At 40.9% G+C, this 25,002-nt stretch overlaps 2 protein-coding genes across 5 annotated transcripts; both read right to left on the bottom strand.

Annotated features, from left to right (window-relative positions):
• Window positions 1-278: 278 nt before the first annotated feature.
• On the bottom strand, window positions 279-12,467 carry tmem165.S (transmembrane protein 165 S homeolog). 3 transcript variants are annotated; one of them, XM_018243147.2, is made up of 6 exons: window positions 12,291-12,467; window positions 6,670-6,895; window positions 4,773-4,948; window positions 2,190-2,372; window positions 1,669-1,774; window positions 279-822 (listed from the first exon to the last, which is right to left on the bottom strand). In XM_018243147.2, the coding sequence occupies exons 2-6, from the start codon at window positions 6,890-6,892 to the stop codon at window positions 746-748; spliced, it is 765 nt and encodes a 254-aa protein (XP_018098636.1). In that variant the 5' UTR covers window positions 6,893-6,895; window positions 12,291-12,467; the 3' UTR covers window positions 279-745. The 3 variants fall into 3 exon arrangements, with proteins under 3 accessions (XP_018098636.1, XP_018098637.1, XP_018098635.1); XM_018243148.2 differs by having other exon boundaries at window positions 6,670-6,900; window positions 12,294-12,467; XM_018243146.2 differs by lacking the exon at window positions 12,291-12,467 and adding an exon at window positions 12,172-12,269.
• Window positions 12,468-15,709: 3,242 nt separating this feature from the next.
• srd5a3.S (steroid 5 alpha-reductase 3 S homeolog) lies at window positions 15,710-22,507 on the bottom strand. Of its 2 annotated transcripts, none has more exons than XM_018232737.2 (5): window positions 22,211-22,507; window positions 21,183-21,334; window positions 18,683-18,874; window positions 17,589-17,717; window positions 15,710-16,078 (listed from the first exon to the last, which is right to left on the bottom strand). In XM_018232737.2, the coding sequence occupies exons 1-5, from the start codon at window positions 22,432-22,434 to the stop codon at window positions 15,819-15,821; spliced, it is 957 nt and encodes a 318-aa protein (XP_018088226.1). In that variant the 5' UTR covers window positions 22,435-22,507; the 3' UTR covers window positions 15,710-15,818.
• Window positions 22,508-25,002: the final 2,495 nt, after the last annotated feature.

Raw genomic sequence — 25,002 nt, 5'->3', positions numbered from 1 at the left:
CTAGCTTGCACTGTTGTCGCTAATCTATTTGATTTCCTTCTCCTTTCAGTCGAACTATGACATTTGTCATATTTAAATGAAAGGGGGTGTACAATCCCATCCACACATGCAACAAATAGGGATCATTTTTCTATAAAGCATGTGCCCTTCAACGTTGCTGAACAACAAGCTCTCACATTCCCGCACCAGTGGGGTTTCACGCCACCATATTGCAATTACAAGATAACTTCTCTGTACAGTGGGACTACAATAAGGCAGTACATAATCCAACGACAATGTACTGTTACAGGGCTTTATTTCCTTAAATGCTGCTACAGGCCAGCACAACATGGGTGCAGGGAGTCCTCTAACAGCTGCTTCAGTTTAGATTTATATTTCTTTATATGTTTCAATGACCAGAAACAGCTTTAAGTTCTCTCACAGTATCAAAGCAACTAAAACATCTATCTTAAAGAAAGAATGGTAGGATAAAGTATGGACTTTAAACTTCTTTACTCCTATTCGTCCATAAATCTGTCAGGGTGGGAGGGTCTCTGAATCACTAAAATCTGCCTGTCCTAAAAGAAAACACAAATCCCCCTCCTAAATAAGACGGTTTACATACAGACTCCAAAAATAGTCTCTGAGATTGAGCAGTTGTGTACAGTGGCTATGATTCTAGCTACAATTTGTACATGATATATACAGCAGTACAGTACAAAAGGGGAGCAGCGTCCGCAGTGTGAAGTTTGGCAAAGGGATCTCATTAAAATCCAGAATCGGGACTGATAAATAGTGCAGAGAAAGCAAATGCCAGGAACACAATGCCTCCGATGATTGTCACTGAAAAACAAAATGTAAAGTTTAAAAATATAGAGCATTAAAGGATAGGCACAATAGGCAATAGCACATCATAGACAGGAGAGTAGTACATTTTTTAAGTAGCTTAAGGCACAAAATGTATCAATGTCCTTAAAGGAACAGTTCAGTGTGAAAATAAAAACTGGGTAAATAGATAGGCTGTGCAAAATAAAAAATGTTTCTAATATAGTTAGTTAGCCAAAAATGTAATGTATAAAGGCTGGAGTGACTGGATGTCTAACATAATAGCCAGAACATCACTTCCTGCTTTGCAGCTCTATAACTCTGAGTTAGTCAGCGACTTGAAGGGGGGGGGCACATGGGACATAACTGTTCAGTGAGTTTATAATTGACCCTCAGCATTCAGCTCAGATTCAAAAGCAACAGTTATGGCCCATGTGGCCTCCCTCAAGTCTCTGATTACCTGGTAACCAATCAGCTTAAATATATTGCAATATATGGACAAACAATCCCTGTTTTGTTTAAAGGGTAAGGCATTTTTCAGTAGCAGTATGCACCCCCGCCTAATAGTTTTAAAATTAGTGGTGAGCACAACTTTCCCTTGTTTGAAAAAGTGAAACGTAAAGGTTCAATTCTTCTTTCATTACAGTTATAGTATTTTATGTAGTTCAGAAATATAATAATGCCATTGCCCATGGGTTCTGTTTAGACTGTAAATAGCGCTACAGGTGATATATGGCCTAATGCTCATTCTTATGGAAATGCAAAACTGTAAATCAGCATTCATGTTTCGAGGCTAATGTACAAATGGCAGATAAGGAAGATATGATACAGCTGTATAACACCACGAATAAAAGCTTCACTTACCAGTCCTAACTGAGATCTTCTGTGCTATCATTCTTCCTCCAATAACCGCTAAACCAGTGCACAAGCAATGGCCAAACGTACCCCCAACAGCAACACCAAATGGATCCTGTAGAGCAAAGGAAACAAAGAGGCATCAATATAAATATCATTTATAATAATAATAGCTCATTAATGTCAAGAGAAATTAACCCCTCTGGTTCACTGAGATTTATGTTCTGTAATTATCTGCAGTAGCTCTTTAAGGTGAGGAGACAATATATAAATTATATTATTATCCATAATTTGCACATTTGCAATGATGGTAACTTTCTCTGACTTTTTAATTTTTTTTATAATTCTTTATTACTTTCTCTGACTTCTAATCATCGATCGAGGCCATTTATTAACTTTGCCAATAGTACAAAATGCTGAAATTTAGGGATCGTACCCAACCCACGGAGGAGTCAGAGAGTCTGCGAACTGCAATCACGGATTATAATCAGCAGATCCTCAGTCATTTCTCAGATTAGTTGTGCACTTACCTCTCTGGCTGCAAGAACGATGGTTGTGAGCTGGGAACGATCTCCCCATTCTGCCAAGAAAGTCAGTGTCAAAGCTTGGACAAAAATTGGGGAAATAAACTTCATCCATCTCTTCTTGGGCACTGAAGGCCCAACACTCGTTTCCACATCCCCAGTCCCATTTAGCAGTTTTGATCTTTGAAGCTAAATTAAGAATGAATACAACGGATTAGAACATAACATGAAATATTTGTTAGAGTGGATGGGAAAATGGGGATAGTTGTAGAACTCTCTCAGGAAGACTAACACCCAAATTAGTCATGGGGGGGGGGTCAATGCAAAACGGCAGCAATAGAGGCAGACCATTTGTATTGGATTTTATTTTTGCCTTTACATCGCCTTTACTGTTTCCAGCTCCAGCAGCAGGGACAAAGATCATGGAGCCAAATTTAAACCGATAAACTGTGATTCTATTTGGAGGATTATTTTGCTGCAGCCACTGGTTCTGTACAGTTGGAGAACGTTTGTATTAAACAATACAAAAACTATAAAATCCACATTAGATTACATGACAACACAGGAGCCAGTGCAGTCTGCCTATTCTGATTATTAATCAGTCTTGTTGTATCGGCTCCTGGCAGATATTATTTGACTTGTGCTGTTTTGATCATGTATGATTGTAGCTAAGCAGCAGCCCAGACAACACTGAGCATGTGCACAGTCTTGGTTTTGTAAAGATTTTTAAAAGATGGTGACCCCCTGTGGCCAACTTTGAAAGCATAAATCATTTGTTTTAGGCTTGTGGTGCAGTAAGTTCATGTTTATGTTTAGTATACAAAATACAGCATGTCTAGCCTTATTCTATTTTAGACTTTACTTCCCCTTTAAGGTTTAGGCCACACCATATGGATATCAGCTTGAAGAGAAATTCAGGGTGAGAATCTGCTCCTCCACTGCTGCTCCTCTTCTGCCGCGCATTTAGCGTTGAAATCCACCACTCCTGCACCTGATGAAAGGTAACGTTTCCGTGTGCAGGCAGAGCAACACAAAAGTAGCAGCAGGGGAGCAGAGAAACGCAGGTTGAGATCTGTATGTACTGTACTTTAGATTCTATCCTAACATTATTATTTTGCCCCTGGATGCAACCAGTACTCATGACTTACTGTACCAAAGATCTGGACTCTCGAGCTGAAGCAGGGATGGACGTTTCCTTCAATTTTAATGGGCAAGGCATGGCCAAGGTCTTCACAGACCTTTTTGTAGAACATCGTTATAATAAAACTGCCCCAAGCATCTGACATAGCAGAAACTGACCTACAGCAAGGGAAGCACTGCCCCAGATAATTAACAGTGTATTGTAATAGTCAAATCTCCTTGAAGAGAATATATGATGTATAATGAATGTAAAATTGCTCTTTTGAGCACTTTTTTTTAATTTTATCGATATTAGCAGCTTTTTAAAGCAACTTTTGGTACTGTAGTTCTCTTTGAGAGAGCCTGAGTAGAGCCTGTGAAAGCTATGCCAGGCTGCAGGAGCCAAGGGTATCAGAATAGGCAAGTTCCTATGGTGCAATTCCAATGGTACAGCATGGCAAGTGAGCGAGCAGGTATATAAATGGGGTACAGACTCACGGACCAATACTAAGCATCTACTTTCCTAGGGCTGTGAGTGCAGCTTTAATGGGGAATTATCGTGAACCTAAAAATGTAATATATGCTTCAGCATACTGAAATAAACTTTCTAAATACAATCATTCTGCATTGTTTCTGAAATAATCAAGTTTATCTTCTCTATTCCTCTCTCAGCATCTGTTTCTCTTCATTCTGTCTTCATACAGCAGTTGGGTGTCAGATATTCACTGACAGTTAGATCCAATAATTCTTATAGGGGGGCTCCTTTTGCCTAGAAGATATATTAGAGCTCACTATTAAAATCACTAGAAATCCTGCCTCTCTACATGCAGAATTTGTGCAAAAGGCAGTTGTGTTGTTTCATTTTGTTTGTTCTGGAATCAGTTATTTGAGTGAACTATAATTAATCTGCTAGCAAACAGAGCCCCCCCCCTATAAGATATATTGGATCTAACTGTCAGTGATTATCTGACACCCAACTGCTGCATGAAGACAGAATGAAGAGAAACAGATGCTGAGTGGAATAGTAAATATAAACTTGATTAGTTTAGAAACAATGCAGAATTGTTAATTGATTGTATTTGGAAAGTTTCTTATTTCCTTTTGAAAAAGCTTATATTACATTTTCATTTTCGTGATGATTCCCCTTTAAGATGCTCCGGCAGAAAGCAATTTGCAGAGCAGCATCCTATAAAAGACTGCACCTGCCTAATCTACTGTCCAGCTCTATGTGTACATGTAGCTTTATAGGAATAAAATTATACATACATACTCAAAAACCCAGGGTAGTCCTGTTCAATTAGCCCTCGAGGAGCTGGTGTGCAAAAAGCCCATTCTGCTGCATAAAGCTACTAGTATAAAAATGTAATTGCTCTGAAGAGTACTTTGAGCAAGTTTATGTTCATTTTGATTTTGGGTTCATGTCCACTTTAAATAAGCACGAGGGGGAAGCATCTAAGATCTACAACTTACTTCTTCATCTTTTCTCTTGATTTCTGCTTGCACTTCTTCCAGCTCTTCCTGACCCTCATCAGGACTCATCTTTAATCCCTCCCGAAGCATTCGGAGACCGAATATTGCAAACAGCGCAGTTGACACGTAATACGTATAAACTCTGGGAATAACAGTAGTGGCGTACCCAAACAAAACTGAAAGACCAAAATGAATGAGTTCTTGAACAAAACACAACATAAACCTCAAGTGAACACATACGGTAACTGAATTCTAGGGATGCACTGAATCCATTATTTTGGATTCGGCCGAACTCCCAAATCCGACCCGAACCCGACCCCTAATTTGCATATACAAAGGGGGAAAAATGTACTTCCTTGTTGTGGCGAAAAGTCACGTAATTTCCCTCCCCACCCCTAATTTGCATATGCAAATTAGGATTCGGATTCGGTTGGGCCGCGCAGAATGATTTGGCCGAATCCGAATGAAAAAGGCCGAATCCTGGATTCGGTGCATCCCTACTGAATTCCCAAATAACTGTCACTTAGCAATAGACAGGCTTTTTCCTTATTTGTATGCAAAACACAAGGAATCCTGGGAAGGAAAAACAGTTTATCTTTCAAAATAGCATTCTCCCTAGAAAACAAATATTCGGTGGGAGTGGAAACCCACTCCGTTTAAAGCACTGCAAAGGCAGTTGCTGTTAACTGATGCGTCTGAACCATTTATACATACAAAAGTGACGTTTATTTCAAAACTCCAAAAAAAATATGTCTCTATAAAATACAGCTATATATTTAGTATATAAACACATCCATGGCATGGTAAGCCTTTTTATCTACACATCTGTAATATGAGGGAACTATAATACTGCTTGCGCTTGATCAGCTGAAAGTGATACAGTATGTTACTTTTATAAACTGATAATTTATGGGGAGTATTATTCAACATATAAACCTTAAAGGGGAACTCCACACAAATATAACAAGCTTTTTGAAAAGAAAATTATTTTTAATGGTTTGGAACAGTTCCCTAAGCCTAGCCCCAGTTTTCCTGCTGACCTGTCTGACTACTTTGCTGAGCTGGCTGACTACTGTTACTTTGTATCAGCAGCATCTGTCCTCAGCCTGCATCCTCCAAAGCCCACAATTCCCTGCACACGTGATTTCAATAAGGAAAGGAACATCATATTGCAATGCATTGTGGGTTATGTAGTTCCTGCATGCTGTCTGTAAGCTGTGGAGAAGTTGTTACAATTTGTAACATCAGTGTTTAGTCCCTCCTTCCCTGCCAGGATTTCAAATGACGCAGAAAGTGAAGAACTGTTAACAGCTGGATTTCAGCATAGAAAATGGCATTTATTTATTCTTTTTGAAGAAACAGGTAACTGTGATGGATATATTAGGGGTTTCTGCATTATGTGGGCCTCTTTAGCAAATTTTGGTTTAGAAGCCAAAGTTTCCATTTAAAGTTCTGCAGATCAAGCTTCCTGAGCATGTTACTTAGGTCATGCTACAGCTTTTCTTTCGAAAACATAATTAAGATGATGATAATCACTACTTATTACTGTAAATAAGTTCATTTCTTTTCTAATAATGTCATCAAGTTCAACTAGCATAAGTGAAAAAAATTAAATCAAATCTATTGGACTTTGGGCTAAGGCACATCACACATGGACACGTGTAATTGTCATGGTGCTCTCATGATGAAACCCTGCAATGTTCCTTTTCACCTTCATTGTGTCCATGCCATACCCATTTGGCAGTGCCAGTGCTTGCCATAGGCAGAGCATATTCTAATTTAGTGATTTGGAAAAGGCTGCCCCCCATTTGTAATATACACACCCTTACTTTTTATTTATACTGTAAACATTGCTAGATATTGCTCCAAAATACAAAAATGAAATTTGCCTTCTCACCTGATAAGCATGTCATCAGCCCCAGGGCAAGCATGGCTCCGGCCAGTACAGTGAGCCGATTATACCTCATTGCCATTATGGCCGCTATAAAGAAGGTCTTGTCTCCCAGCTCCGACACAATAATGACCGATATAGCAGCCACGAATGCATGGATAAATCCAAGATTGGTAGTAGAGGAGAGCTCGGTGTTGCTGGAGAGGACCGCTGGAATCTCGGTATGCATTTTCTGTTGAGTTAAGAGAGACAATAATGGATTATAAACCTATATAATAACACTTGAGACAAGAAAAAAAAATTAGGGATGCACCGAATCCAGGATTCAGTTCAGGATTTGGCCTTTTTCAGCAGGATTCGGATGAATCCTTCTGCTTGGCAGAACCTAAACCAAATCCTACTTTGCATATGCAAATTAGGGCCAGGGAGGGAAATCGCGTGACTTTTTGTAACAAAACAAGGAAGTAAAAAATGTTTTCCCTTTCCCACCCCTAATTTGCATATGTTTTGGTATTCGGCAGAATCTTTCGCAAAGGATTCGGGGGTTCGGCCAAATCCAAAATAGTGGATTCGCTGCATCCCTAAAAAAAAAATGGAAGTCAGTCTGGCTTTAATCTAAGACACAAGAGACTGGCACAAGTGTAGCAGGAAAGCATTGCAGCATATGGAAAACTGGGATGTGACATAGTAAGTATATATTATATAAATGCATGTACAGCAGATGTATTGGAGCTCACTATTAAAATCACCAGACATCATGTCTCTCTACATGCAGAATTTGTGCAAAAGGCAGTTATTTTGTTAGATCTTGTTTGTACTGGAATCAGTTATTTAAGTGAGCTCTAATTCATCTGCTAGGAAAGGAGCCACCCTATAAGATATATTGAATCATTCATCTGACACCCAACTGCTGCATGAAGACAGAATGAAGAGAAACAGATGCTGAGAGAGGAATAGTGAATATAAACTTGATTATTTCAGAAACAGTACAGAATATTTCATTGATTGTATTGAGAACGTTTCTTATATCAGTACGAGGAAGCTTAACTTAAACTTCCACTTTCGCGATAGTTCCCCTTTAAAGTTACTTGCAAATGAAATCACTATCGAAGAAATATCTGTCCATGAACCATGGAAACAATGCAAAAGTAGACAAGACTCAACATCCCACAATGCATTGCACACTTTGGCAACTGTTTTCCTGTGCAGATATGTCAATCACAGGCAGCGCAAAGCATTATGGGAACTGAAGGCTTGGCCAATGGGAAGCAATCTAATGCCAGTGACAATGGTTCATATAGTCATAGCCAGCAGAACAAATAACAGAATGACAAACAGTTTCAAATATAAATTAACTTTCTAATAAACTTTATTTATTGAAAATTTGCAGTTCACGTACATTGGAATCTGTCTTGGATTTGAAGTAGACTGATGCAAAATGATATACAGGTATGGGATCGGTTATCCAGAATGCTGGGGGCCTGGAGGTTTCTGGATAATGGATCTTTCTGTAATTTGAATCATTATACCTTAAAGGGGTGGTTCACCTTTAAATTAACTTTTAGTATGTTACAGAATGGCCAATCTAAGCAACATTTCGATTGGTCTCCATTATTTATTTCTTTTATGTTTTTTTTTAAGTATTTGCCTTATACTTTTGACTCTTTCCAGCTTTCAAATGGGTGTCACTGAACCCATCCAAAAACAAATGCTCTGTAAAGCTTCACATTTTCGTTATTGGAACTTTTTATTGCTCATCTTTCTATTCAGGCCTCACTTTTCATATTCCAGTCTCTTCGTGCCAGCTGAATTTATTCGCCCATCACTATGAACAACCCCTTTAAGTCTATTAGAAAATCATGTAAACTTTAAATAAACCCAACAGGATTGTTTTGCTTCCAATAACGATTCAATATATCTTAGTTTGGATTGAGTACAAGGTACTGTTTTCTTATTACAGAGAAAAAGGACTTTTTTTTTTAAATTTGGATTATTTGATTATAATGGAGTGAATTTACCTTTCCGTAATTCGGAGCTTTCTGGATAATGGGTTTCCGGATAACGGATCCCATTCTTTTATTCCGTTTTACAGTATTCATAAAGAAAGTGGATGGATTTTTTGGCCAAGTATGAATGAACGTCAACATGTTTAACTAGAGATAATGTCAGTATCATGATTATTTAGTTAGTATAAAGCAATGTTTATTATATTATAATACACAAAAGCCATGAATATCTTGTAAATTATATCCTTATAAATGGTGAGTTCTGATGTCATCAGTTATAAACGGTGAGTTCTGATGTCATTTCTGTCACATGACTCACTAAAATTTGTGTATTATAATAAATAAAGTACCCCCAGTTGCAAAATATGAGGATATTAGAAGTTACCTCGGAGTTCCATGACCTGTATAAAAACACTCGGCCTTCGGCCTTGTGTTTTTATATGGTCATGAAACTCCTCGGTAACTTATAATATCCTTATATTTTACAAGAGGGGGTACTTTATTCACTATATATTTAAAGGAGGGAGTACTCCTGAAAATAACTTGCTGCAGATGTAGACAATGCTCTCTGGTTACTAGGAACACTGACAACAAATGCAGTATACACTGTGCCACTCTTATGATAACCATTTGGGCTACAGAAACATGAGCCCACACAACTCACAAAGGCAACGAACATTGACAGTGACAGTTTAAATAGACGTGTAGATTTGGCGGCAGATTTATCCGAGATCCCAGCTGGCTCATTATGAGCACACGTGTGAAGTTATATAGAATCTGGGACACAAAGCTTCATTTATTTTCTTGTTTGTGTCCCACTGTAGCTTCTTCCTCCACATGTGGGTGACATAGCACTGGCGGGGCATTTAAAAAAAAAAAAAAAAAAAAAAAAAATTGTATTTCCGCCCCCCCCCCAAGCAAAGTGTGCGCTCTATAAACCCACATCTGCAGTGGGGAAAGCAACATTCCCCAGTAGTTGCCTTTTAATTTTGATTTAAAGGGGTTGTTCACCTTTGAGATAACTGTTAGTGTGATGTAGAGTGTGATATTCTGAGACAATTTGCAATTGGTTTTCATTTTTTATTACTTGTGTTTTTTGAGTTCTTTAGCTTTTTATTCAGCAGCTCTCAATGTGCATCTTAACCAATCTGGTAACTAGGGTCCAAATTACCCTAGCAACCATGCACTGAATAATAGACTGGAATACGAATAGAAGACCAAATAGAAGGATCAGTAATAAAAAGTAACAATACATTTGTAGCCTTACAGAGCATTTGTTTTTTTAGAAGGGAGTCAGCGACGCCCATTTGAAAGCTGCAAAGAGTCAGAAGAAAAAGGCAAATAACTATAAAAAAAAAAAAATAATGAAAACCAATTGAAAAGTTGCTTAGAATGGGCCGTTCTATAACATAATAAAAGTTACACATTGAAAGCCTTGGCTAATTTAACCATAGCTACAAGGAATAAACTCTCCCGTATATACACACTGGGGCTCATTTATAAACATTGGCTAAATTTAGCACCTGGTAGAGTCCTGCAGCGAGTCGGGTACCCACGGGTTGGATTTTCGGGAGAGGGTTTAGATGCAGGTCTGCGGGTTGAGAGTCTCATCTATATTTCTTATCTTATGTTATATTGTCTATATTTTACTCCTTTTACAATTTTACAAAATGATGATGTCACTTTTGATGATGCCAATTTGATGATGCAGCAACAGCACTTCTTTTTTTATGGTGTTCAGCGGGTTGGGGATAAGGCAGCTGCAAGTTGGGGTCAGGTAGCAGATCCAAGTGGGTTAATATGCAGGTTGCGGGTTCAGGTCTCAAGAACTGGTTCTGTGCAGGACTTTAGCACCTAGGCAGGAACTCATGGCAACCAAGCAAATGTTTGCTTTCATTGTTCAACCTGCAGCCGCTTTTAAAAACCAGTCACTGATTGGTTGCTGTGGGTTTCTTCCTAGGTGCAAATTTGCCCAGTGTTTATAAATGAGCCCCACTGAGTTTCTTCCATCTATTTCACCATAGACACTAGTATAAAAAAAAATAAGAGCAGGAACAGCCGTACGTCTTGTCATACCTTAGTATTTCACTCGCCTCACTGGGCACGGACTCCCCAAACAAGCATCAGTCACCTATGGCAGTACCGTTTCCTTGTTCTATAATACATGCCATAAAATCCATCAGACAGTTTCAGCAATCTGGTTGCTAGGGTCCAAATTAACCCTAGCAACCATGCATTGCTTTAAATAAGAGATGGGAAAATGATTAGAATAGAAAGATAAGTAATAAGTCTAAGAGGCACCCACAGCATAAACCGCTCAGTCCCACCCCTCCCATGACAGGGGAAAGAGAAGCGCACAATACCGGGCTGTGGGCGCTTCTTCTCCCCTGAGGCCCGATCCATCCCGGAGAGGATGCACAAGCACGTCTTCTGTGCTGTAGTCCTAATCCTTCCTGCACCCAGGGCTTCCGTGCCAACAGACATCATGCACGCGGTGAGGATGCACCCCATAGCCGAGCTGCAGCACCCCATCCCCGCCGTGCCTCTCAGACTGCTCATCCAGGGACACGACTACATGCGGTGGCAGATGGAAGCCTTGGGCAACCCGCAGGCCAATCTGAGCGCAGTGGAGAGACTGGCGGCCGATAAGGCAAGTACGTGAAGACTGCCCAGCAGCAGTGCTCCCTTATGTGCCGGGTCAGTTTGGTAAACTGGGGTCACTCCCTGTTACTATTCCAAGGAAAAGAAAGACAACCACATCAAATAATGACCACATTCTACTGTAATAAAGTTGCATGAAATAAACAGTGGTTCACTGAGGAACTGGGCAGGTTCAGCCCAGCCAGAGAGGCTGTTGGCAGTGGCGGAACTACTGGGGGAGCAGGGGGTGCGAGCGGGCCAGGGCCCGCACCCCCTCAGGGCCTCCCGGCAGCTCACGCGCCACTGACAAAGCCGGCCAAATGCAGCCGTATGGAGGGGGCGGGGCCCAGCTGCGCGTCACGCACCAGGGCCCGTACCCCTCTAGTGACGCTTCTGGCTGTTGGCTCAGTCCCAGATCCGCAGTGTGGCCACGTCTTGAGAGTGGCATGAGCTGGAGGAGCGAGGGAGCGGGAAGCCAGGGAGGAGAAATTTAGCGTCGCAGGATGGATGGTCTCCCTGTCGCCTTTTCTGAAGAGGAGGGGAAGCGGAGTTTCTGTAAGTTATTTCTTAATAAAGGCTTTGCTATTTTAAAATTTAATTTTTTTTTTAAATTTCTGTTACTGGTCCTTTAAGATGCAAATTGAAGAGCTGCTGAAAAAGCTAAATAACTCAGAAACCATGAATAGTAAAAAATGAAAACCAAATTGCAAATTGTCTCAGAATATCCCTCACTACATCATACTAAAAGTTATCTCAAAGGTGAAGCAGCCCTTTAATGCAATGATAACACGTATTATTCCCAGAGTGCAAATATCACACATTGAAGACAAAGGAGTGAAAGTGAATAAAATAGTACAGGTACATGGGAAGAGATGACAGTAGGAGGCGGAGGGATATCGCACATTCCCTGCTCTGGGGAAGCGAGTTAGGGGTCGGTAGCTGGAGCACTGGAGCAGGGATCATGTAATGGCCCAACAGTACCGGTTTTTTTTTCGTGAGACAATTCCGATCTTCTTATTACAGCTCGCAGTCTAGAATCGCTGCTTCAAAGTCCAGCAACAGCGCTGATATCCAGCTGCTCAGCTCCTGCCTGATAGCCAAAGCCGACGTCACATGCCTCATCTCGCGAGATTGCGGCGCGACGAATACACGTGTACAAAGCGTCTATAAATGACGCCACCTTGGGGGTGGGAGAAAATACCTCAGCGTTGCAGAATTATAAGCAGATAATGAGCGACAGAAGCCTGTGGAGAACTATGTCCGCTGGCACCTCCGTTGCCATTTGTTGATCAAGAGCCATTTCTATTTTCTGCTCAGAGACCGGACAGGACAGACTCTTTGTGTTAGGGTCACGTGGTCATCTTTTTAGTTGTTTGTACCCTTAAGGGAGACATTTTGTGTAAAAAAAATAAGAATGTACCAGTGCATTATACAATTGTGCTTAAAAAAGCTGTGTTTCAGGCTGATTTATTGAATATTTCTGCAAATCCCTCCCTTCTCTTCCAGCTCCCTGAATTCCCAGGCTGTTCCGGCAGCTCTCAGCACTATAGGACAGGAACCAATCAGCAGCTAGCAGGACCTGATAGGGAACTGACGCCTGTCTGTGCTTGTGTGAATGCAGGGCTGTGATTGGCTGTCCCCCTCCTACTGTGCTTCTGGCAAGGACCATTATAGGACACGCCCACCCCTCATTTGAAACACAGACAGGGACCAGAGAACATCTATAGGAAGGTCTAATACAGAGGCTATTTTTAAAGATATTCATTTTTAGCACCATGTAAAAGCAACACCATATATTACTTATAATTGCCTAGGGTTTTTTCACTTATCCTATATGTCTCCTTTTTTTTTTCATACAATGGCAGGATTAGGAGAAGCCTATGGGTGAAACTCATCAAAGCTAATCTAAAACTGGCCATTGACGCAAAGATCTGATCGTACGAATCGAGGATTTGTACGATTTTCGGACCGTGTGTGGAGAGTCCCGACATTTTTCGCCCGGTGGAGATCGGTCGTTTGGTCAATCGGACAGGTTAAAAGATTTCTGTCGGCTGCGGGTAATATCTCTGCGTGTATTGCCGATCGTACGAGGTCGGGAGATGGGGGAAGTCCGACCGTACATTAATTCATACGATCGGATCTTTGCGTCTGTGGCCAGATTTAGGTTTATGGCATTAGATGGTCCCAGCATTACTGTGCAAACAGATTTCTTACAATTCAGGGATAGAACAATGGTTTAGGATAAGACTGGGTAAAATGGACCAAAAGGAACTTTTAAAGAAACAGTTAAGCTGGCCATAGACGCAAAGATCTAATCGTACGAACCGAGGCTGCCGGTAATATATCTTCATGTATTGCCGATCATACGATTTTCAGTGGGAGACGGTCACTAGCTTTGGTCGGACATAACTTTTGTACGATTGCTGTCAGGGGCAGAACATCGGCTGACAGAAACGAAACTAGAGGGGGGCGGGCCCTGGCGCAGGAGGGCCCTCCGCCCCCCTCCTTAAACCCGGAACTAGCCAGGATATGCGCGGCACGCGGACTGCCGGGGGGCCCTGAGGGGGTGCAGGCCCTGGCCCGCTTGCACCCCCTGCTCCCCCGGTAGTTCCGCCCCTGACGGCTGATCTGTTCTTTTGTACTTTATTTGATCGGAATGGTTAGTGGCAGGTCAGGAGATGGGAAAGTACGATCGGATCTTTGCGACTATGGCCAGCTTAACACAAAAAACGGAAGTGTTTTAAAGTACTGAATAGATTAGATTGTATTGCCCTGCATGAGTAATACTGGTGTGTTTGTTTCAAAAACAGTATAACATACCTCCCAACATTGGAAATAGAAATTGGTCGAATTTCAAGTTTATGGGAGTTTTAAAAAAAAAAAAAACTCTCATGAACTTGAATTTCGGCCTTTAATAAATCTGCCTCCCCGATTCGGTCTTACAGGTTAGCATGTGCCCGTATTCGGTTGCCAAAGAAACATCGCTGATATCCAGTGCGACTCCCAGGGGCAGAACAACACAGTCTTTGTAATACAGATATACCTGCAATTCTTCCCAGGAACTTTCTGCTTCCTTCAGGACATATGCAACAAGATAATAATGATGTGACATACTTTTTGTCAAATTCAAAGGATGCCAAAATGTAATGTCAACAGTTGCCACTGCCAGCTCTTCGTTAAGAGTACTGTATACACACCTGGAGTGAATACAGCAATTAAAGCAATAATACTCCCCTATAAGCACCGTTTTCAATAAATATAGTTTACAAGAGGCAGTTCCTGAGGAAGTATGTGAATTAAATGACTTCTGCACTGTTAATGCTTTAAAAACTAGGGGACAAATATCTTGGCACTCAAATTCAGGCTTTGGAATTGTTGCCTAAAAGATAATCTAATTAAAATTAATTGATGTTAAAATATCAGTCTGAGCACATTTACTATTTTCGGTTTTTAGTGGTTTCTGAGATGCAGTTTTAGACTGCAAATTTTAGCAGGTTTTCAGTTTCTCAGTGCTTCTTGAAAGTCAGAGTGTTGGTGAACCTAACCATCTGTGCACTTTATTATTGCTCTAAAGGGGAACAATTGCAAAAATTGTAATTTAATCTAAGCTCTGTGTCATGCAAAAATAAATATTTTTTAAATGTAATAATTTCAAAATGTTGTACTCCCCTCTCAGCAATCTGTCTTTTTGCATGCAGCTTTGTGTCGGAGTTAGAGCACATTCCACTTGATTTTACCAAACCATCAGTTAGGGTAGGACTCAACGGGCGATTTCGACGCGCTGCACAAAAACACAGGCATCAAGTCGGATGCGACAGAATTAAGGTAAGTAATGGAATTGTGAGATGGTGTCGCAGTCCGACACTCGTGTCGTGTCGATCAATGATGCGACTTCATCTGACATTTCCATATATTACCTTATTTCCGTCGCATCTGACGTGACGCCTGTGTTTTTGAGCATCGGATCACGCCGAAAACGCCTGTTGAGTCCTACCCTAAAAGTCTAACTCCAACTCCTGCATGTATGGAGACTGCCGAGAGAGGGATAGTGAAAAGTAACTTGATTTAAAAAAAAAAAAATGAAAAAAGAAAAATTTGAAATTTATTATATTCAAGCATTTCCATGAGAGGACACATATTTCTAGAAGTATTTATTTTTAATAGTTCCCCTTTAATTCTAGGATTAACCCTGGTATTACTGTATACATAGACAATAAATGCATATGTGCTCATAGAAACCCTTTGAATGATATTATATTAAATAACTTTGGGGGTTTAGGCCCCCTTTAAACAATGTATAGCAATATGCGTATTTTCGAGAGGCCTGTTAGTAAAATAGTTGAAGGATTTAGTTTTCTTACATTTTTAAAGTAAGTAAAAATAAAACACACACACCAATCAACTGTATATTCTTTTGTATTGTCATATCAAGGATAAATACACTTGGCTCAGTAACAAAGAAAGCAAGTGAGACGTATACATGGAAATGTATAGTATACAATGTTATATTTAAAATATAAGTGGAATGAATGCTTTCCTGTGAATAGGATAGGAATCAAACTTTTCATGATAAAACTCATGACATAAAACCGCAGCCAATGCCTGGCTTAGCAACACATATAAAACAACCAACCACCATATAGTATTCAGAAGTCCAAAAACAACTGCGATAGACAGGTAGATCAAGAGCTCTGCAAAGTAATGAGGGCAGGACACCTTCTCAAACCAGTCTCCAGTAGGTACAGCATGCTTCAGGTTTATTATGGCACCTGCAATGTATCAAAGGATCAGGCAGAAAAGGTAAGTTCATACATATTCATTTAATACTGTTATATTAACATACCAGACTCTAAGGGGCCCATTTACTTAGCTCGAGTCAAGGAATAGAAGAAAAAATAGTTCGAATTTCGAATGGTCGAATATGGCTACTGCGACCATCGAATTGGCTACTTCAACCTTCGACTACTACTACGACTTCGAATCGAACGTTTCGAACTAAAAATCGTTCGACTATTCCACCATTCGATAGTCAAAGTACTGTCTCTTTAAAAAAATTCTTCGACCCTCTAGTTCGCCACCTAAAACCTACCGAGGCCTAACAATTTTCTGATTGAAGGGATATCCTTCGATCGATGGATTAAAATCATTCGAATCGTTCGAATCGAACGATTATTCCTTTGATCGTTCGATCGTAGGAATATCGCTAAATCCTTCGACTTCGATATTCGAAGGATTTCAATTCGGCAGTCGAATATCGAGGGTTAATTAACCCTCGATATTCGACCCCTAGGTAAATTTGCCCCTAAGAGGCCGATTTTTACAAAATATGCATTCTCTCTAAATTTCCTGTGCTGGAAAAAAACAGAAAAACTCGAATCGTATAAATTTTTCAGATTTTCCACCAGAAATCTCAGATCTTTTTCAGATTTTTTCCCGAAAACCATGAAATCTTCGGATTATTGCACAAAACCCAGCTCAGATCAAGATATCTTCGGGACTTCTCCCATTGACTTACAGTTAGGCCCACAAATATTTTGACAGAGACAACTTTTTTCTAATTTTGGTTCTGTACACTACCACAATGGATTTTAAATGAAACAACTCAGATGCAGTTGAACTGCAGACTTTCAGCTTTAATTTAGTGGGTTGAACAAAAATATTGCATGAGAATTTGAGGAATTAAAGCCTTTTTTTAACACAATCACTTCATTTCACTTTGAAGGCCTGGATCATTATTACTATTATAGAGATGTGGAACCCTTAGGCTGGTTTAAAACATTCAGTACATAAAATATGGCATTTCTAGCCATATTCATTTTTAGGGTTTGGTTCTTCTTTAATGGGGCAGCTGTTTTCAGATTTAGAAATTGCAACTGTAGATTAAATTGCCATTACTGCCTTTTTTTCTGGACCAGTTTACTGAAATGAGTAATAGCAGGCCAATGCACTGTGTTGCATTCTCTAAATTATTCATTGCTCATCCTGTATGTTGTAGCAATATGAATATGCTTTCATTTGCTCACTATGTGACCACAACAAAATCTGTTTAAACCATATAAATATACTACTATGGTACATTGATTACATATGCCAATCCTGCAGCCTTAGGACTTCTGACCTCCCTTTCATATGGACTGTCCATATCTACTTCTTAATATGCCTTTTCTCTTTTCTAAGACCCTATCAATCCACAATCATTTTCACCACTGCCATCCTCTCCCCCAAATGGTCTGCACCACTGAATGTGCTATAGAATGTATATATTACAGAAGAGCACACCTGATGCACTTTTCCTCAGATCAGCAAGAATACAATGACATGTGTACTGGTGTAGAGAAGCCCAGACATAGAGTGTCAGTCCAAGGATATGGTACCAGTTACCCTGCATTAGGAGATCATCCAGCGAAACTGCTGGAAACAAGAAAAATAAAATGTAAGCACATTTTTAATGGCACGTCTGCCGTGAAGACATCTCTTCTTATGGAGAAAGTGGATTAAAGGACGAGTAAACTATCACTTATGATAAAATTTATGGTTTCAACCCCCTCCCCGAATAGTTTATATCAGTGTATTAGTAGCTATAAAACAGTGTAGTTACTGTAATGTCGGTCGGATACATGAATGAGGCCGTCACAGTTGCTTATATTGTACTGATAAATACATAAATATATGTTATAAAATAAGAGATAACTGGTCATGTGACAGAATTATTTTTCATGAAACTGTATAATGGATCACTTTGGCATTATTTCATTCTTTTTAAACACTCAAGCCAATATAAAAAGCAATCCCAGTGTCTGATAGTGGTACAGCTAAAATTTTCTTAACAACCAAACTGAATGTAATGGGATCACTATATTTATTAAAGAAAAAATGTACCCCCCCCTTTTTTGACATGAGCTCATTCAGTTGGGCTTATAAATGTTATCTGAAGTGATTTTATTGGAGACTTGATGCTTTCCATAGTGGGTGGTGCACAGATTCCTTGGAAAGCAAAGGGACTTCAAGTCCCGGAATCCATCACTTCACAATGGAATGAGATAATGGTGGGGTTGCATTGCATAGTGTGGCAGGCAAACACTAACTGGTAAATATTTTGTTTTTTAAAGGAACAGTAACACCAAACAATGAAAGTGTTTTAAAGGAATGAAAATATAATTTACGGTTGTGCTGTAGTGATAAGTCTATGCTAGAGGCACAAGAAGCAATTTTTTAATGTTGCTAACCAGTGCTAAGATATAGCAGTGAAAATAATCCAATCACAGCTGACCAAAATAAGATTGTTGTGTTATGAAACGTGGGTGTACAACATTTATGAGTGCTGGGAAATGCTTAAAGATACAGACAAAAAATATCTGAATATATATACTCACCGGTCCTTCTGTCCAGAGGGCAATAGCCGAGTATAGTGAACCCAATCAAGATGTAATAGCCCAAGCCGAAGCAATACTGCACAAAGTGAATGACCCCATTGGAGAAGATACTCACAAACAGGCACTCTAGCAATCTCCGCAGGCTGTGCAACCACAACAGAGAAAAAGCCAGAACAACTGAAAGTTCTCCGCCTGTAAAAATTCAAAACATTATTTGAATTAACATTTCAATGTGCGAATTTAAATGGACAGTCTACACCTAAAATCACCTTTGATAAACATTAGCACATTAGACGTGTTGAAATGACATTCTGCTTATTGTTTTAATATAAAATAAAATGATAAAGCACTAATTTGAAAGTTTGGCTCCATTAACTGCACTCACCCCCAAAAAAGGCAATTTGTTCAGAGCTCCCTATCTACCACTCTCTTGTCTAAGCAGCAGCCATTGAGCAGCTCAATATCAGGGGCTTCTCAGTGGACTGTAATTAGTTTTATCAGCTCCTTCGAAGTACTTTGGGACTAGAAGTGACAGGAATTACTAAAATGAAACTGGCTTCATATACTTATTTGGTGCCATAATTCATAGATACTTCTTAAAGCGATACCGACACGTTCCTATAAAAATCATAGGAACGTGTCAATATCAAGGAGGTCAGTAGGTATACCCAAAGATTCCTGAGGTTTCCCTTCTTTTGCCGGCTCTCAATAAACTCGCTCCCCTCTGAGTGTAATGCAAGCTTCCTTTAAATTGTGCAGAGTCAGCGCTGCAATAGCTTTAGGGAAATAAGCGGTATATCGATATGGTAATACATGGTGTAGTATATTAATACCCTTCTTGGAATAGTTTAGCCCAATTACCCAAATCTCAATTAGACAAGAGGTACATCTGCATCACATTCGTGTGTCTTCCAATTAAATTATAGACAGTTTACCTCGTGCAGTTTAGGTATGTACTCTAGGGATGCACCGAATCCAGGATTCGGTTCGGGATTCGGCCTTTTTCAGCAGGATTCAGATTCGGCCGAATCCGTCTGCCCAGCTGAACGGAATCCAAATCCTAATTTGCATATGCAAATTAGCGGCAGGGAGGGAAATCGTATGACTTTTTGTCACAAAACAAGGAAGTAAAAAATGTTTTCCTATTCCCACCTCTAATTAGCATATGCAAATTAGGGTTAGGATTTGGTTCGGTATTCGGCCGAATCTTTCACGAAGGATTCGGGGGTTCGGCCGAATCCAAAATAGTGGATTTGGTGCATCCCTAATGTACTCACAGACATTAAGATTATTTTCAAGCCCTTCAAGTTATTTTAGTCCCAATCAGCATGTGTTCTCTCACGCCGAGTGAGACGCAAGGACTTGACGTCATCACCAAGCACCCGAAAGGATACATGCGGAGAAATAGCACCGCTGGTCAGAGCACAACCACAAGGAGTGTCGGTGGAACATTGATGCTCGTAGTTATACCACAATTGTGAGTGAATTTTTTTTTATAGTTTTAACGAAATAAAAAGGTTTTATGCTATGTCACTATTCCATTTTTAAAGCGGCGGCAAACAAACTATACATGTTAGGTCACATGAGCCAATTAAAAGACAGAGTTCTGTATTTTGCTTCCACACTTCTTCCTGTTACAGTTAGAGTTGTAGTATTTCTGGTCAGGTGATCTCTGAGGCATCACACAGACCATCATGAAATGGTGGTTCAAGGCAAGAGATATAAAAGGGCAATATTTACTTAAATATATATTCCAGTTTGGTAAGATTCTTTAATATGATAAACTATCCGTTGCTTCAATATTCATTTTTCTCTCCCTTTAAAGAGAAAAAAAATTTCACTCAATTTGGGATGAGTCCCTTAAAGGTACATAAATAACCTCCCTGTCAATAAAACTAGAGATAAGTAAGCTAATATGAGCTTGATTCTGCCTGCAGTCAAGTTTCCGATGGATTTATTTTCTGCTTAGGGATAACAAGGTGCTACTTATTACGGATCATAATCCTCCCAAGTTTAAATACATATTTTACTGAGCAGGAGTTTCACAGTGCCATATATGTTTTTACCTGCTTTTTTTTATCTTTATTTTCCAATTTCTGCAAAGTGCTCCATCACACTGATCAACTGACACAATCCCGTAGCATCTTGAGGTGTAAATGGACCCACACCCCTGCCCACCTCATAGTAACAGTGGCCATGCACTAACAGTGCTGGATTAAAGGGCATATAAGTGCATGCCCACATCACTGCTGGCTGATGACTCCTCTTTCTCAGACACCGGCCGTACCCATGCGCCTCCAGTATCTATTGCACAACTGACTGACTGTAGTGGACACAATTAAGCTGGGACACTGGGGGTAATAAAACATGGCTAATGACCATTTTGAGTGGTTTATATCAATAAAGTAAATGACAGGTAGTGATGTGCGGGTATCGGGTCGTCCCGCACATCACTAATGACAGGGTTATAAGGAGTGTCAGCTCTATACTAATCACTCACCCAGGACTTGTGGTTCTGATCCGGCACAGAGGAACTGTAGCACTGCTTGTAGCCATTCTGGAACTGGGACACTTTGGAGCAGTAAGTGAAGGAGGATCCACAGGAGAAACCCATTCCAGATCAGAGAGACAAAATAAAAATGCCAGAAGCACCTGATGAGAAATAAAACAAAGTCAGTGTATGCACCTTCCCCTCACACACATAAAAACAAACACAAACACATGGGGCTTCTGTAGGGAGAACAACTGCCTAACAATGGGCTGAAAAATCCACTAACCCTGAAAGCATTTGCTGTCTGTTATGGACATACGAAATACCTGTCCTTCATTTGATGTCCTATGCCTTCGGAATGGCGCGTTGGTTGCTTTTACCGTCACTCATCGTCCAAATCTGCAGTCACAACTTCGTCCTCTACCCTCCCTTCTGAGCCGTCAGTAATACGGTCTCCGCCCTCAGCCCTCCATCCTCCTCCCTCAGTCCTTTGCCTTCCGCAGTAGCGTTCCTAGAGGGGGACAGGCACTGCTGCGTGACGCGCAGCCGGGCCCCGTCCCCCTACCTACGGCCCACATTTTCAATGGCGCACGGGCTGCCAGGGGGCCCTGAGGGGGTGCGGGCCCTGCTCCCCCGGTAGTTCCGCCACTGGCCTTCCACCCTCAGTCCTCTTCCTTCCACCCTCGCTCACCACTTTAGAAAGTTATGGATATGACTGTCGGCTGAAAAGAGAGATCTGAGGGGGTAATGCTGAGGAAAGAGGGTGGAGGGCTGAGCAGGGAGGGTGGAAGGAAGAGGACTAAAAGGAAGAGGACTGAGGGCGGAGGATAGAAGGCTGAGGGCGGAGCTCGTATGACTGACGGTAAAAGCGACCAATGCGCCATTCCGAAGGCATAGGACATGCATGAAGGCATGTATTTCGCTGCAGGATGTCCTAAAATGCGTTCCGTAGTGTGTAACTGCCTGTGAGTGGGCCTGAGGGAAGCCTTTGATTGCTGGGCAACCACATAATCTTCACCAGACAGGAACCCGCTTACCTCTTAGGTATATCAAACCACTGGAGCCATGAGGGGCGCCGCAAGCCGCTTTTAGTCTTCCCATAGCGAATGAGATCTTGGAAGACGCTGCACAAAAGGGAGCGCCCGCTGTCGCAGCCTCGTTGCAGATATAAGAGCAGGGCAGTAAGGAAGGCCGCATCCACCGCCAGCCACACTAGAGCCAGCAGGCTCACTCCTGGCGGAAGCAGCTGCACAAGCTGCATGTTCTACCGTATGTCATTCTCTGTGCCAGTGCTCAGAGGCCACGCCCATACGAAGGGCGGGGGATATGCTACTCCCAATTACAGTATTAGACTGCTGTTCTGGCTGCCCCCTGCTGGTTACAACGAGTAATGAATAAAAAGGTACATATGAATGGAGTGGCAGACCAGCTGGAGATACTGCACCTATTCCATCACGTGTGGTAATTATGACCATGAGATTTACACGTGACTGTGATAATGTTTACACCAAACTGCTTATATTGTGCAAGCAAATGCTAAATGGGCTTTAGCAATGACGTATTAATTATCATCATGAGTTCTGTTCTGGGCTGGAACTAGGGATAGATAAAGTAGCACAGACATAAAGATTTGCCGCAATTTTTGACCACGCCCATTTTTGTGGCCACACCCCCTAATTACCATGTCCACTTTACAAAATTTGTCTGGTTATGAAAGTTTGAACACATTTCTATGGTTTTTATATGTTATTGCAGTTTTGCTAATAAAGGTGAATTGCCCTTTAAGCTATGATGCTTGTTCTTATCTTAAACTGTTACAAAAGTATCTTAAGTATGGGTCCTGGGCTCTCTGCCAAGAGCCAATTAAGTTAGAAACGTTGTATCTGTTTCTGGCTGTTCAGTGCAGCAGATCAAAGAGAGACTTGGGAAATATCAGTACAAATCCGGGACTGTGGGTTGAGCTGTCCAAAGCGAGACGGTCCCGCTCAAAATGGGACAGTTGGGAGGTATGAGTGCCAGGCACATACCTTCTCTGCTTCCTACCTCTAGTCTGCTGCCCTCTCTTCTCACTCTGCCGGCTGTGTGAAACTGTTCTGCTGTGTATGTCTATTGGGCGCTGCGACCGGCCAGGTCAGTGTCGGACTGGCCCACAGGGATACCAGGAAAACTCCCGGTGGGCCCTTCTGCTTCAAAACATTTGGCATATTTCATGGCCATTACCTATTTCTATGAGAATAAAGAGACTAAATAGATTGAATAATAGATTATAGCATTTAAAGAAAAGAGACTAGCAGAATAGAGGTTGAGGGAGGAGAGGAATTATAATAGTACTGACAGTGGGCCCCTGGTCTAAGGTTTTTGGGTGGGCCCCTGGTGTCCCAGTCCAACACTGGGCCAGGTTGCCTAGAGCGTCAGGCCAATCTGGCCCGGCACTGGTTCTTGGAATTCTCTGCCTGCTTCACTCATGTAGATATGATGACACACTGGGTTTCTGAATGGAAAGTGCTGCTGGGTGGCAACTAAACAGGAAGAAAATCTTTTCCTTTTTATGCTGTAACCGTGTATCATTCATTTGTGTGCTGCATGAGCAGTCTGGGCAGGTGTACACATGTATAAGTGACAATTTCAAGTGTTCAGTGTTACATTCAATCTGTTCTTGTTTCCATTTTTGCCATAGATTTTTTTGTGTGATTAAAACAACAGGCTAAATGTATATTCAGCACAAACCCTACTCATTGCACTCATGTTGAAGAAGAGGTATACTGTACCCTTTAAAGGAGAAGGAAAGGCTTGCAGCACTTGGGGGTGCCAAATGTTACACTCCGCTCCAGCCACCAGATTATGCCGCAAGTGTCCAGCTTTGGGCTGGGGTCAAGCCTAAAAATAACAGACATGGATCAAGTATTATAGTGAATTATATAAATCTGTTTCACTTTAAACTTATTTCTAAGGGGCAAATGTTGTGCATAAACACTTACACAAGAAACAGTTGCATTGTTTCGCCTGCCTCTAGATATGGAGAGTGGGGGCTATTACATGGTACCAGCAGGGCTGTATTTATACATATATAATACATTCATTTTTTGGTAATAAACATTAAAAAATCTCCCCAGCCGCCAGAGACTTGCTGTGTAAATCCAGTTTTGAAGGAGAAGATGAGGGGTATGAGTGTTGTTGTAGTGTGGCGTACGGCAGAAGTGACATCACACGTAACTGGAAGTGATGTCACATGGAGTTCTATATGTAGTGTTGCTTCTGCAAGCTGGGGTGCTCTTAGGTCTAGTGTGTTGCATGGCACCGAGCCTAAATATAGGGCTGGGTAACTGTCTCTATGGTATATGTTATTTTTAGGAAAACAAAGAACATACTTAATGCAATGTATTGAGAATGATAAGGCTGTGCTATTATTTTGAAGTGGGGGGCCTAAGGCAATTCATTTAGGCTGGATGGATGGTGGATTGGGCCCTTCTTTACATTTTGCACCCTGCCTTCCATGTTATAAATGTGATATTTACTTTTGGTGTATCTTGCCTTAACTATAGGGTCAGCAGAGGATTTACATTCTTGGTGGCAATGCCAAGACTGTTAGTAACTCCATCCACAGGTTTATTGTAACCTTGAACACCTGTAAAGAAGTTGTCAATGTGGCTGTCAACTGCTAACATTTTCCCCTTGCACCTTGAGAGAGTATTATCTTGGTGGATATAAGTTGTTTTCCTGGTGCTAAATTTGCAGAAACTAATAAATATTACTTGTTCAGAAAGAAACATGGACTAAATAAGTAGGCTGCTTTTAACTTATTTGTATAACCACGTGTGGGGCCCCAGAT

The sequence above is a fragment of the Xenopus laevis genome, chromosome 1S (assembly GCF_017654675.1).
Source record: "Xenopus laevis strain J_2021 chromosome 1S, Xenopus_laevis_v10.1, whole genome shotgun sequence".
Classification (NCBI taxonomy): Eukaryota; Metazoa; Chordata; class Amphibia; order Anura; family Pipidae; genus Xenopus; species Xenopus laevis.
Note: the sequence above shows the minus strand (reverse complement) of the source record. Positions and strands in the feature narration are given on the sequence as shown.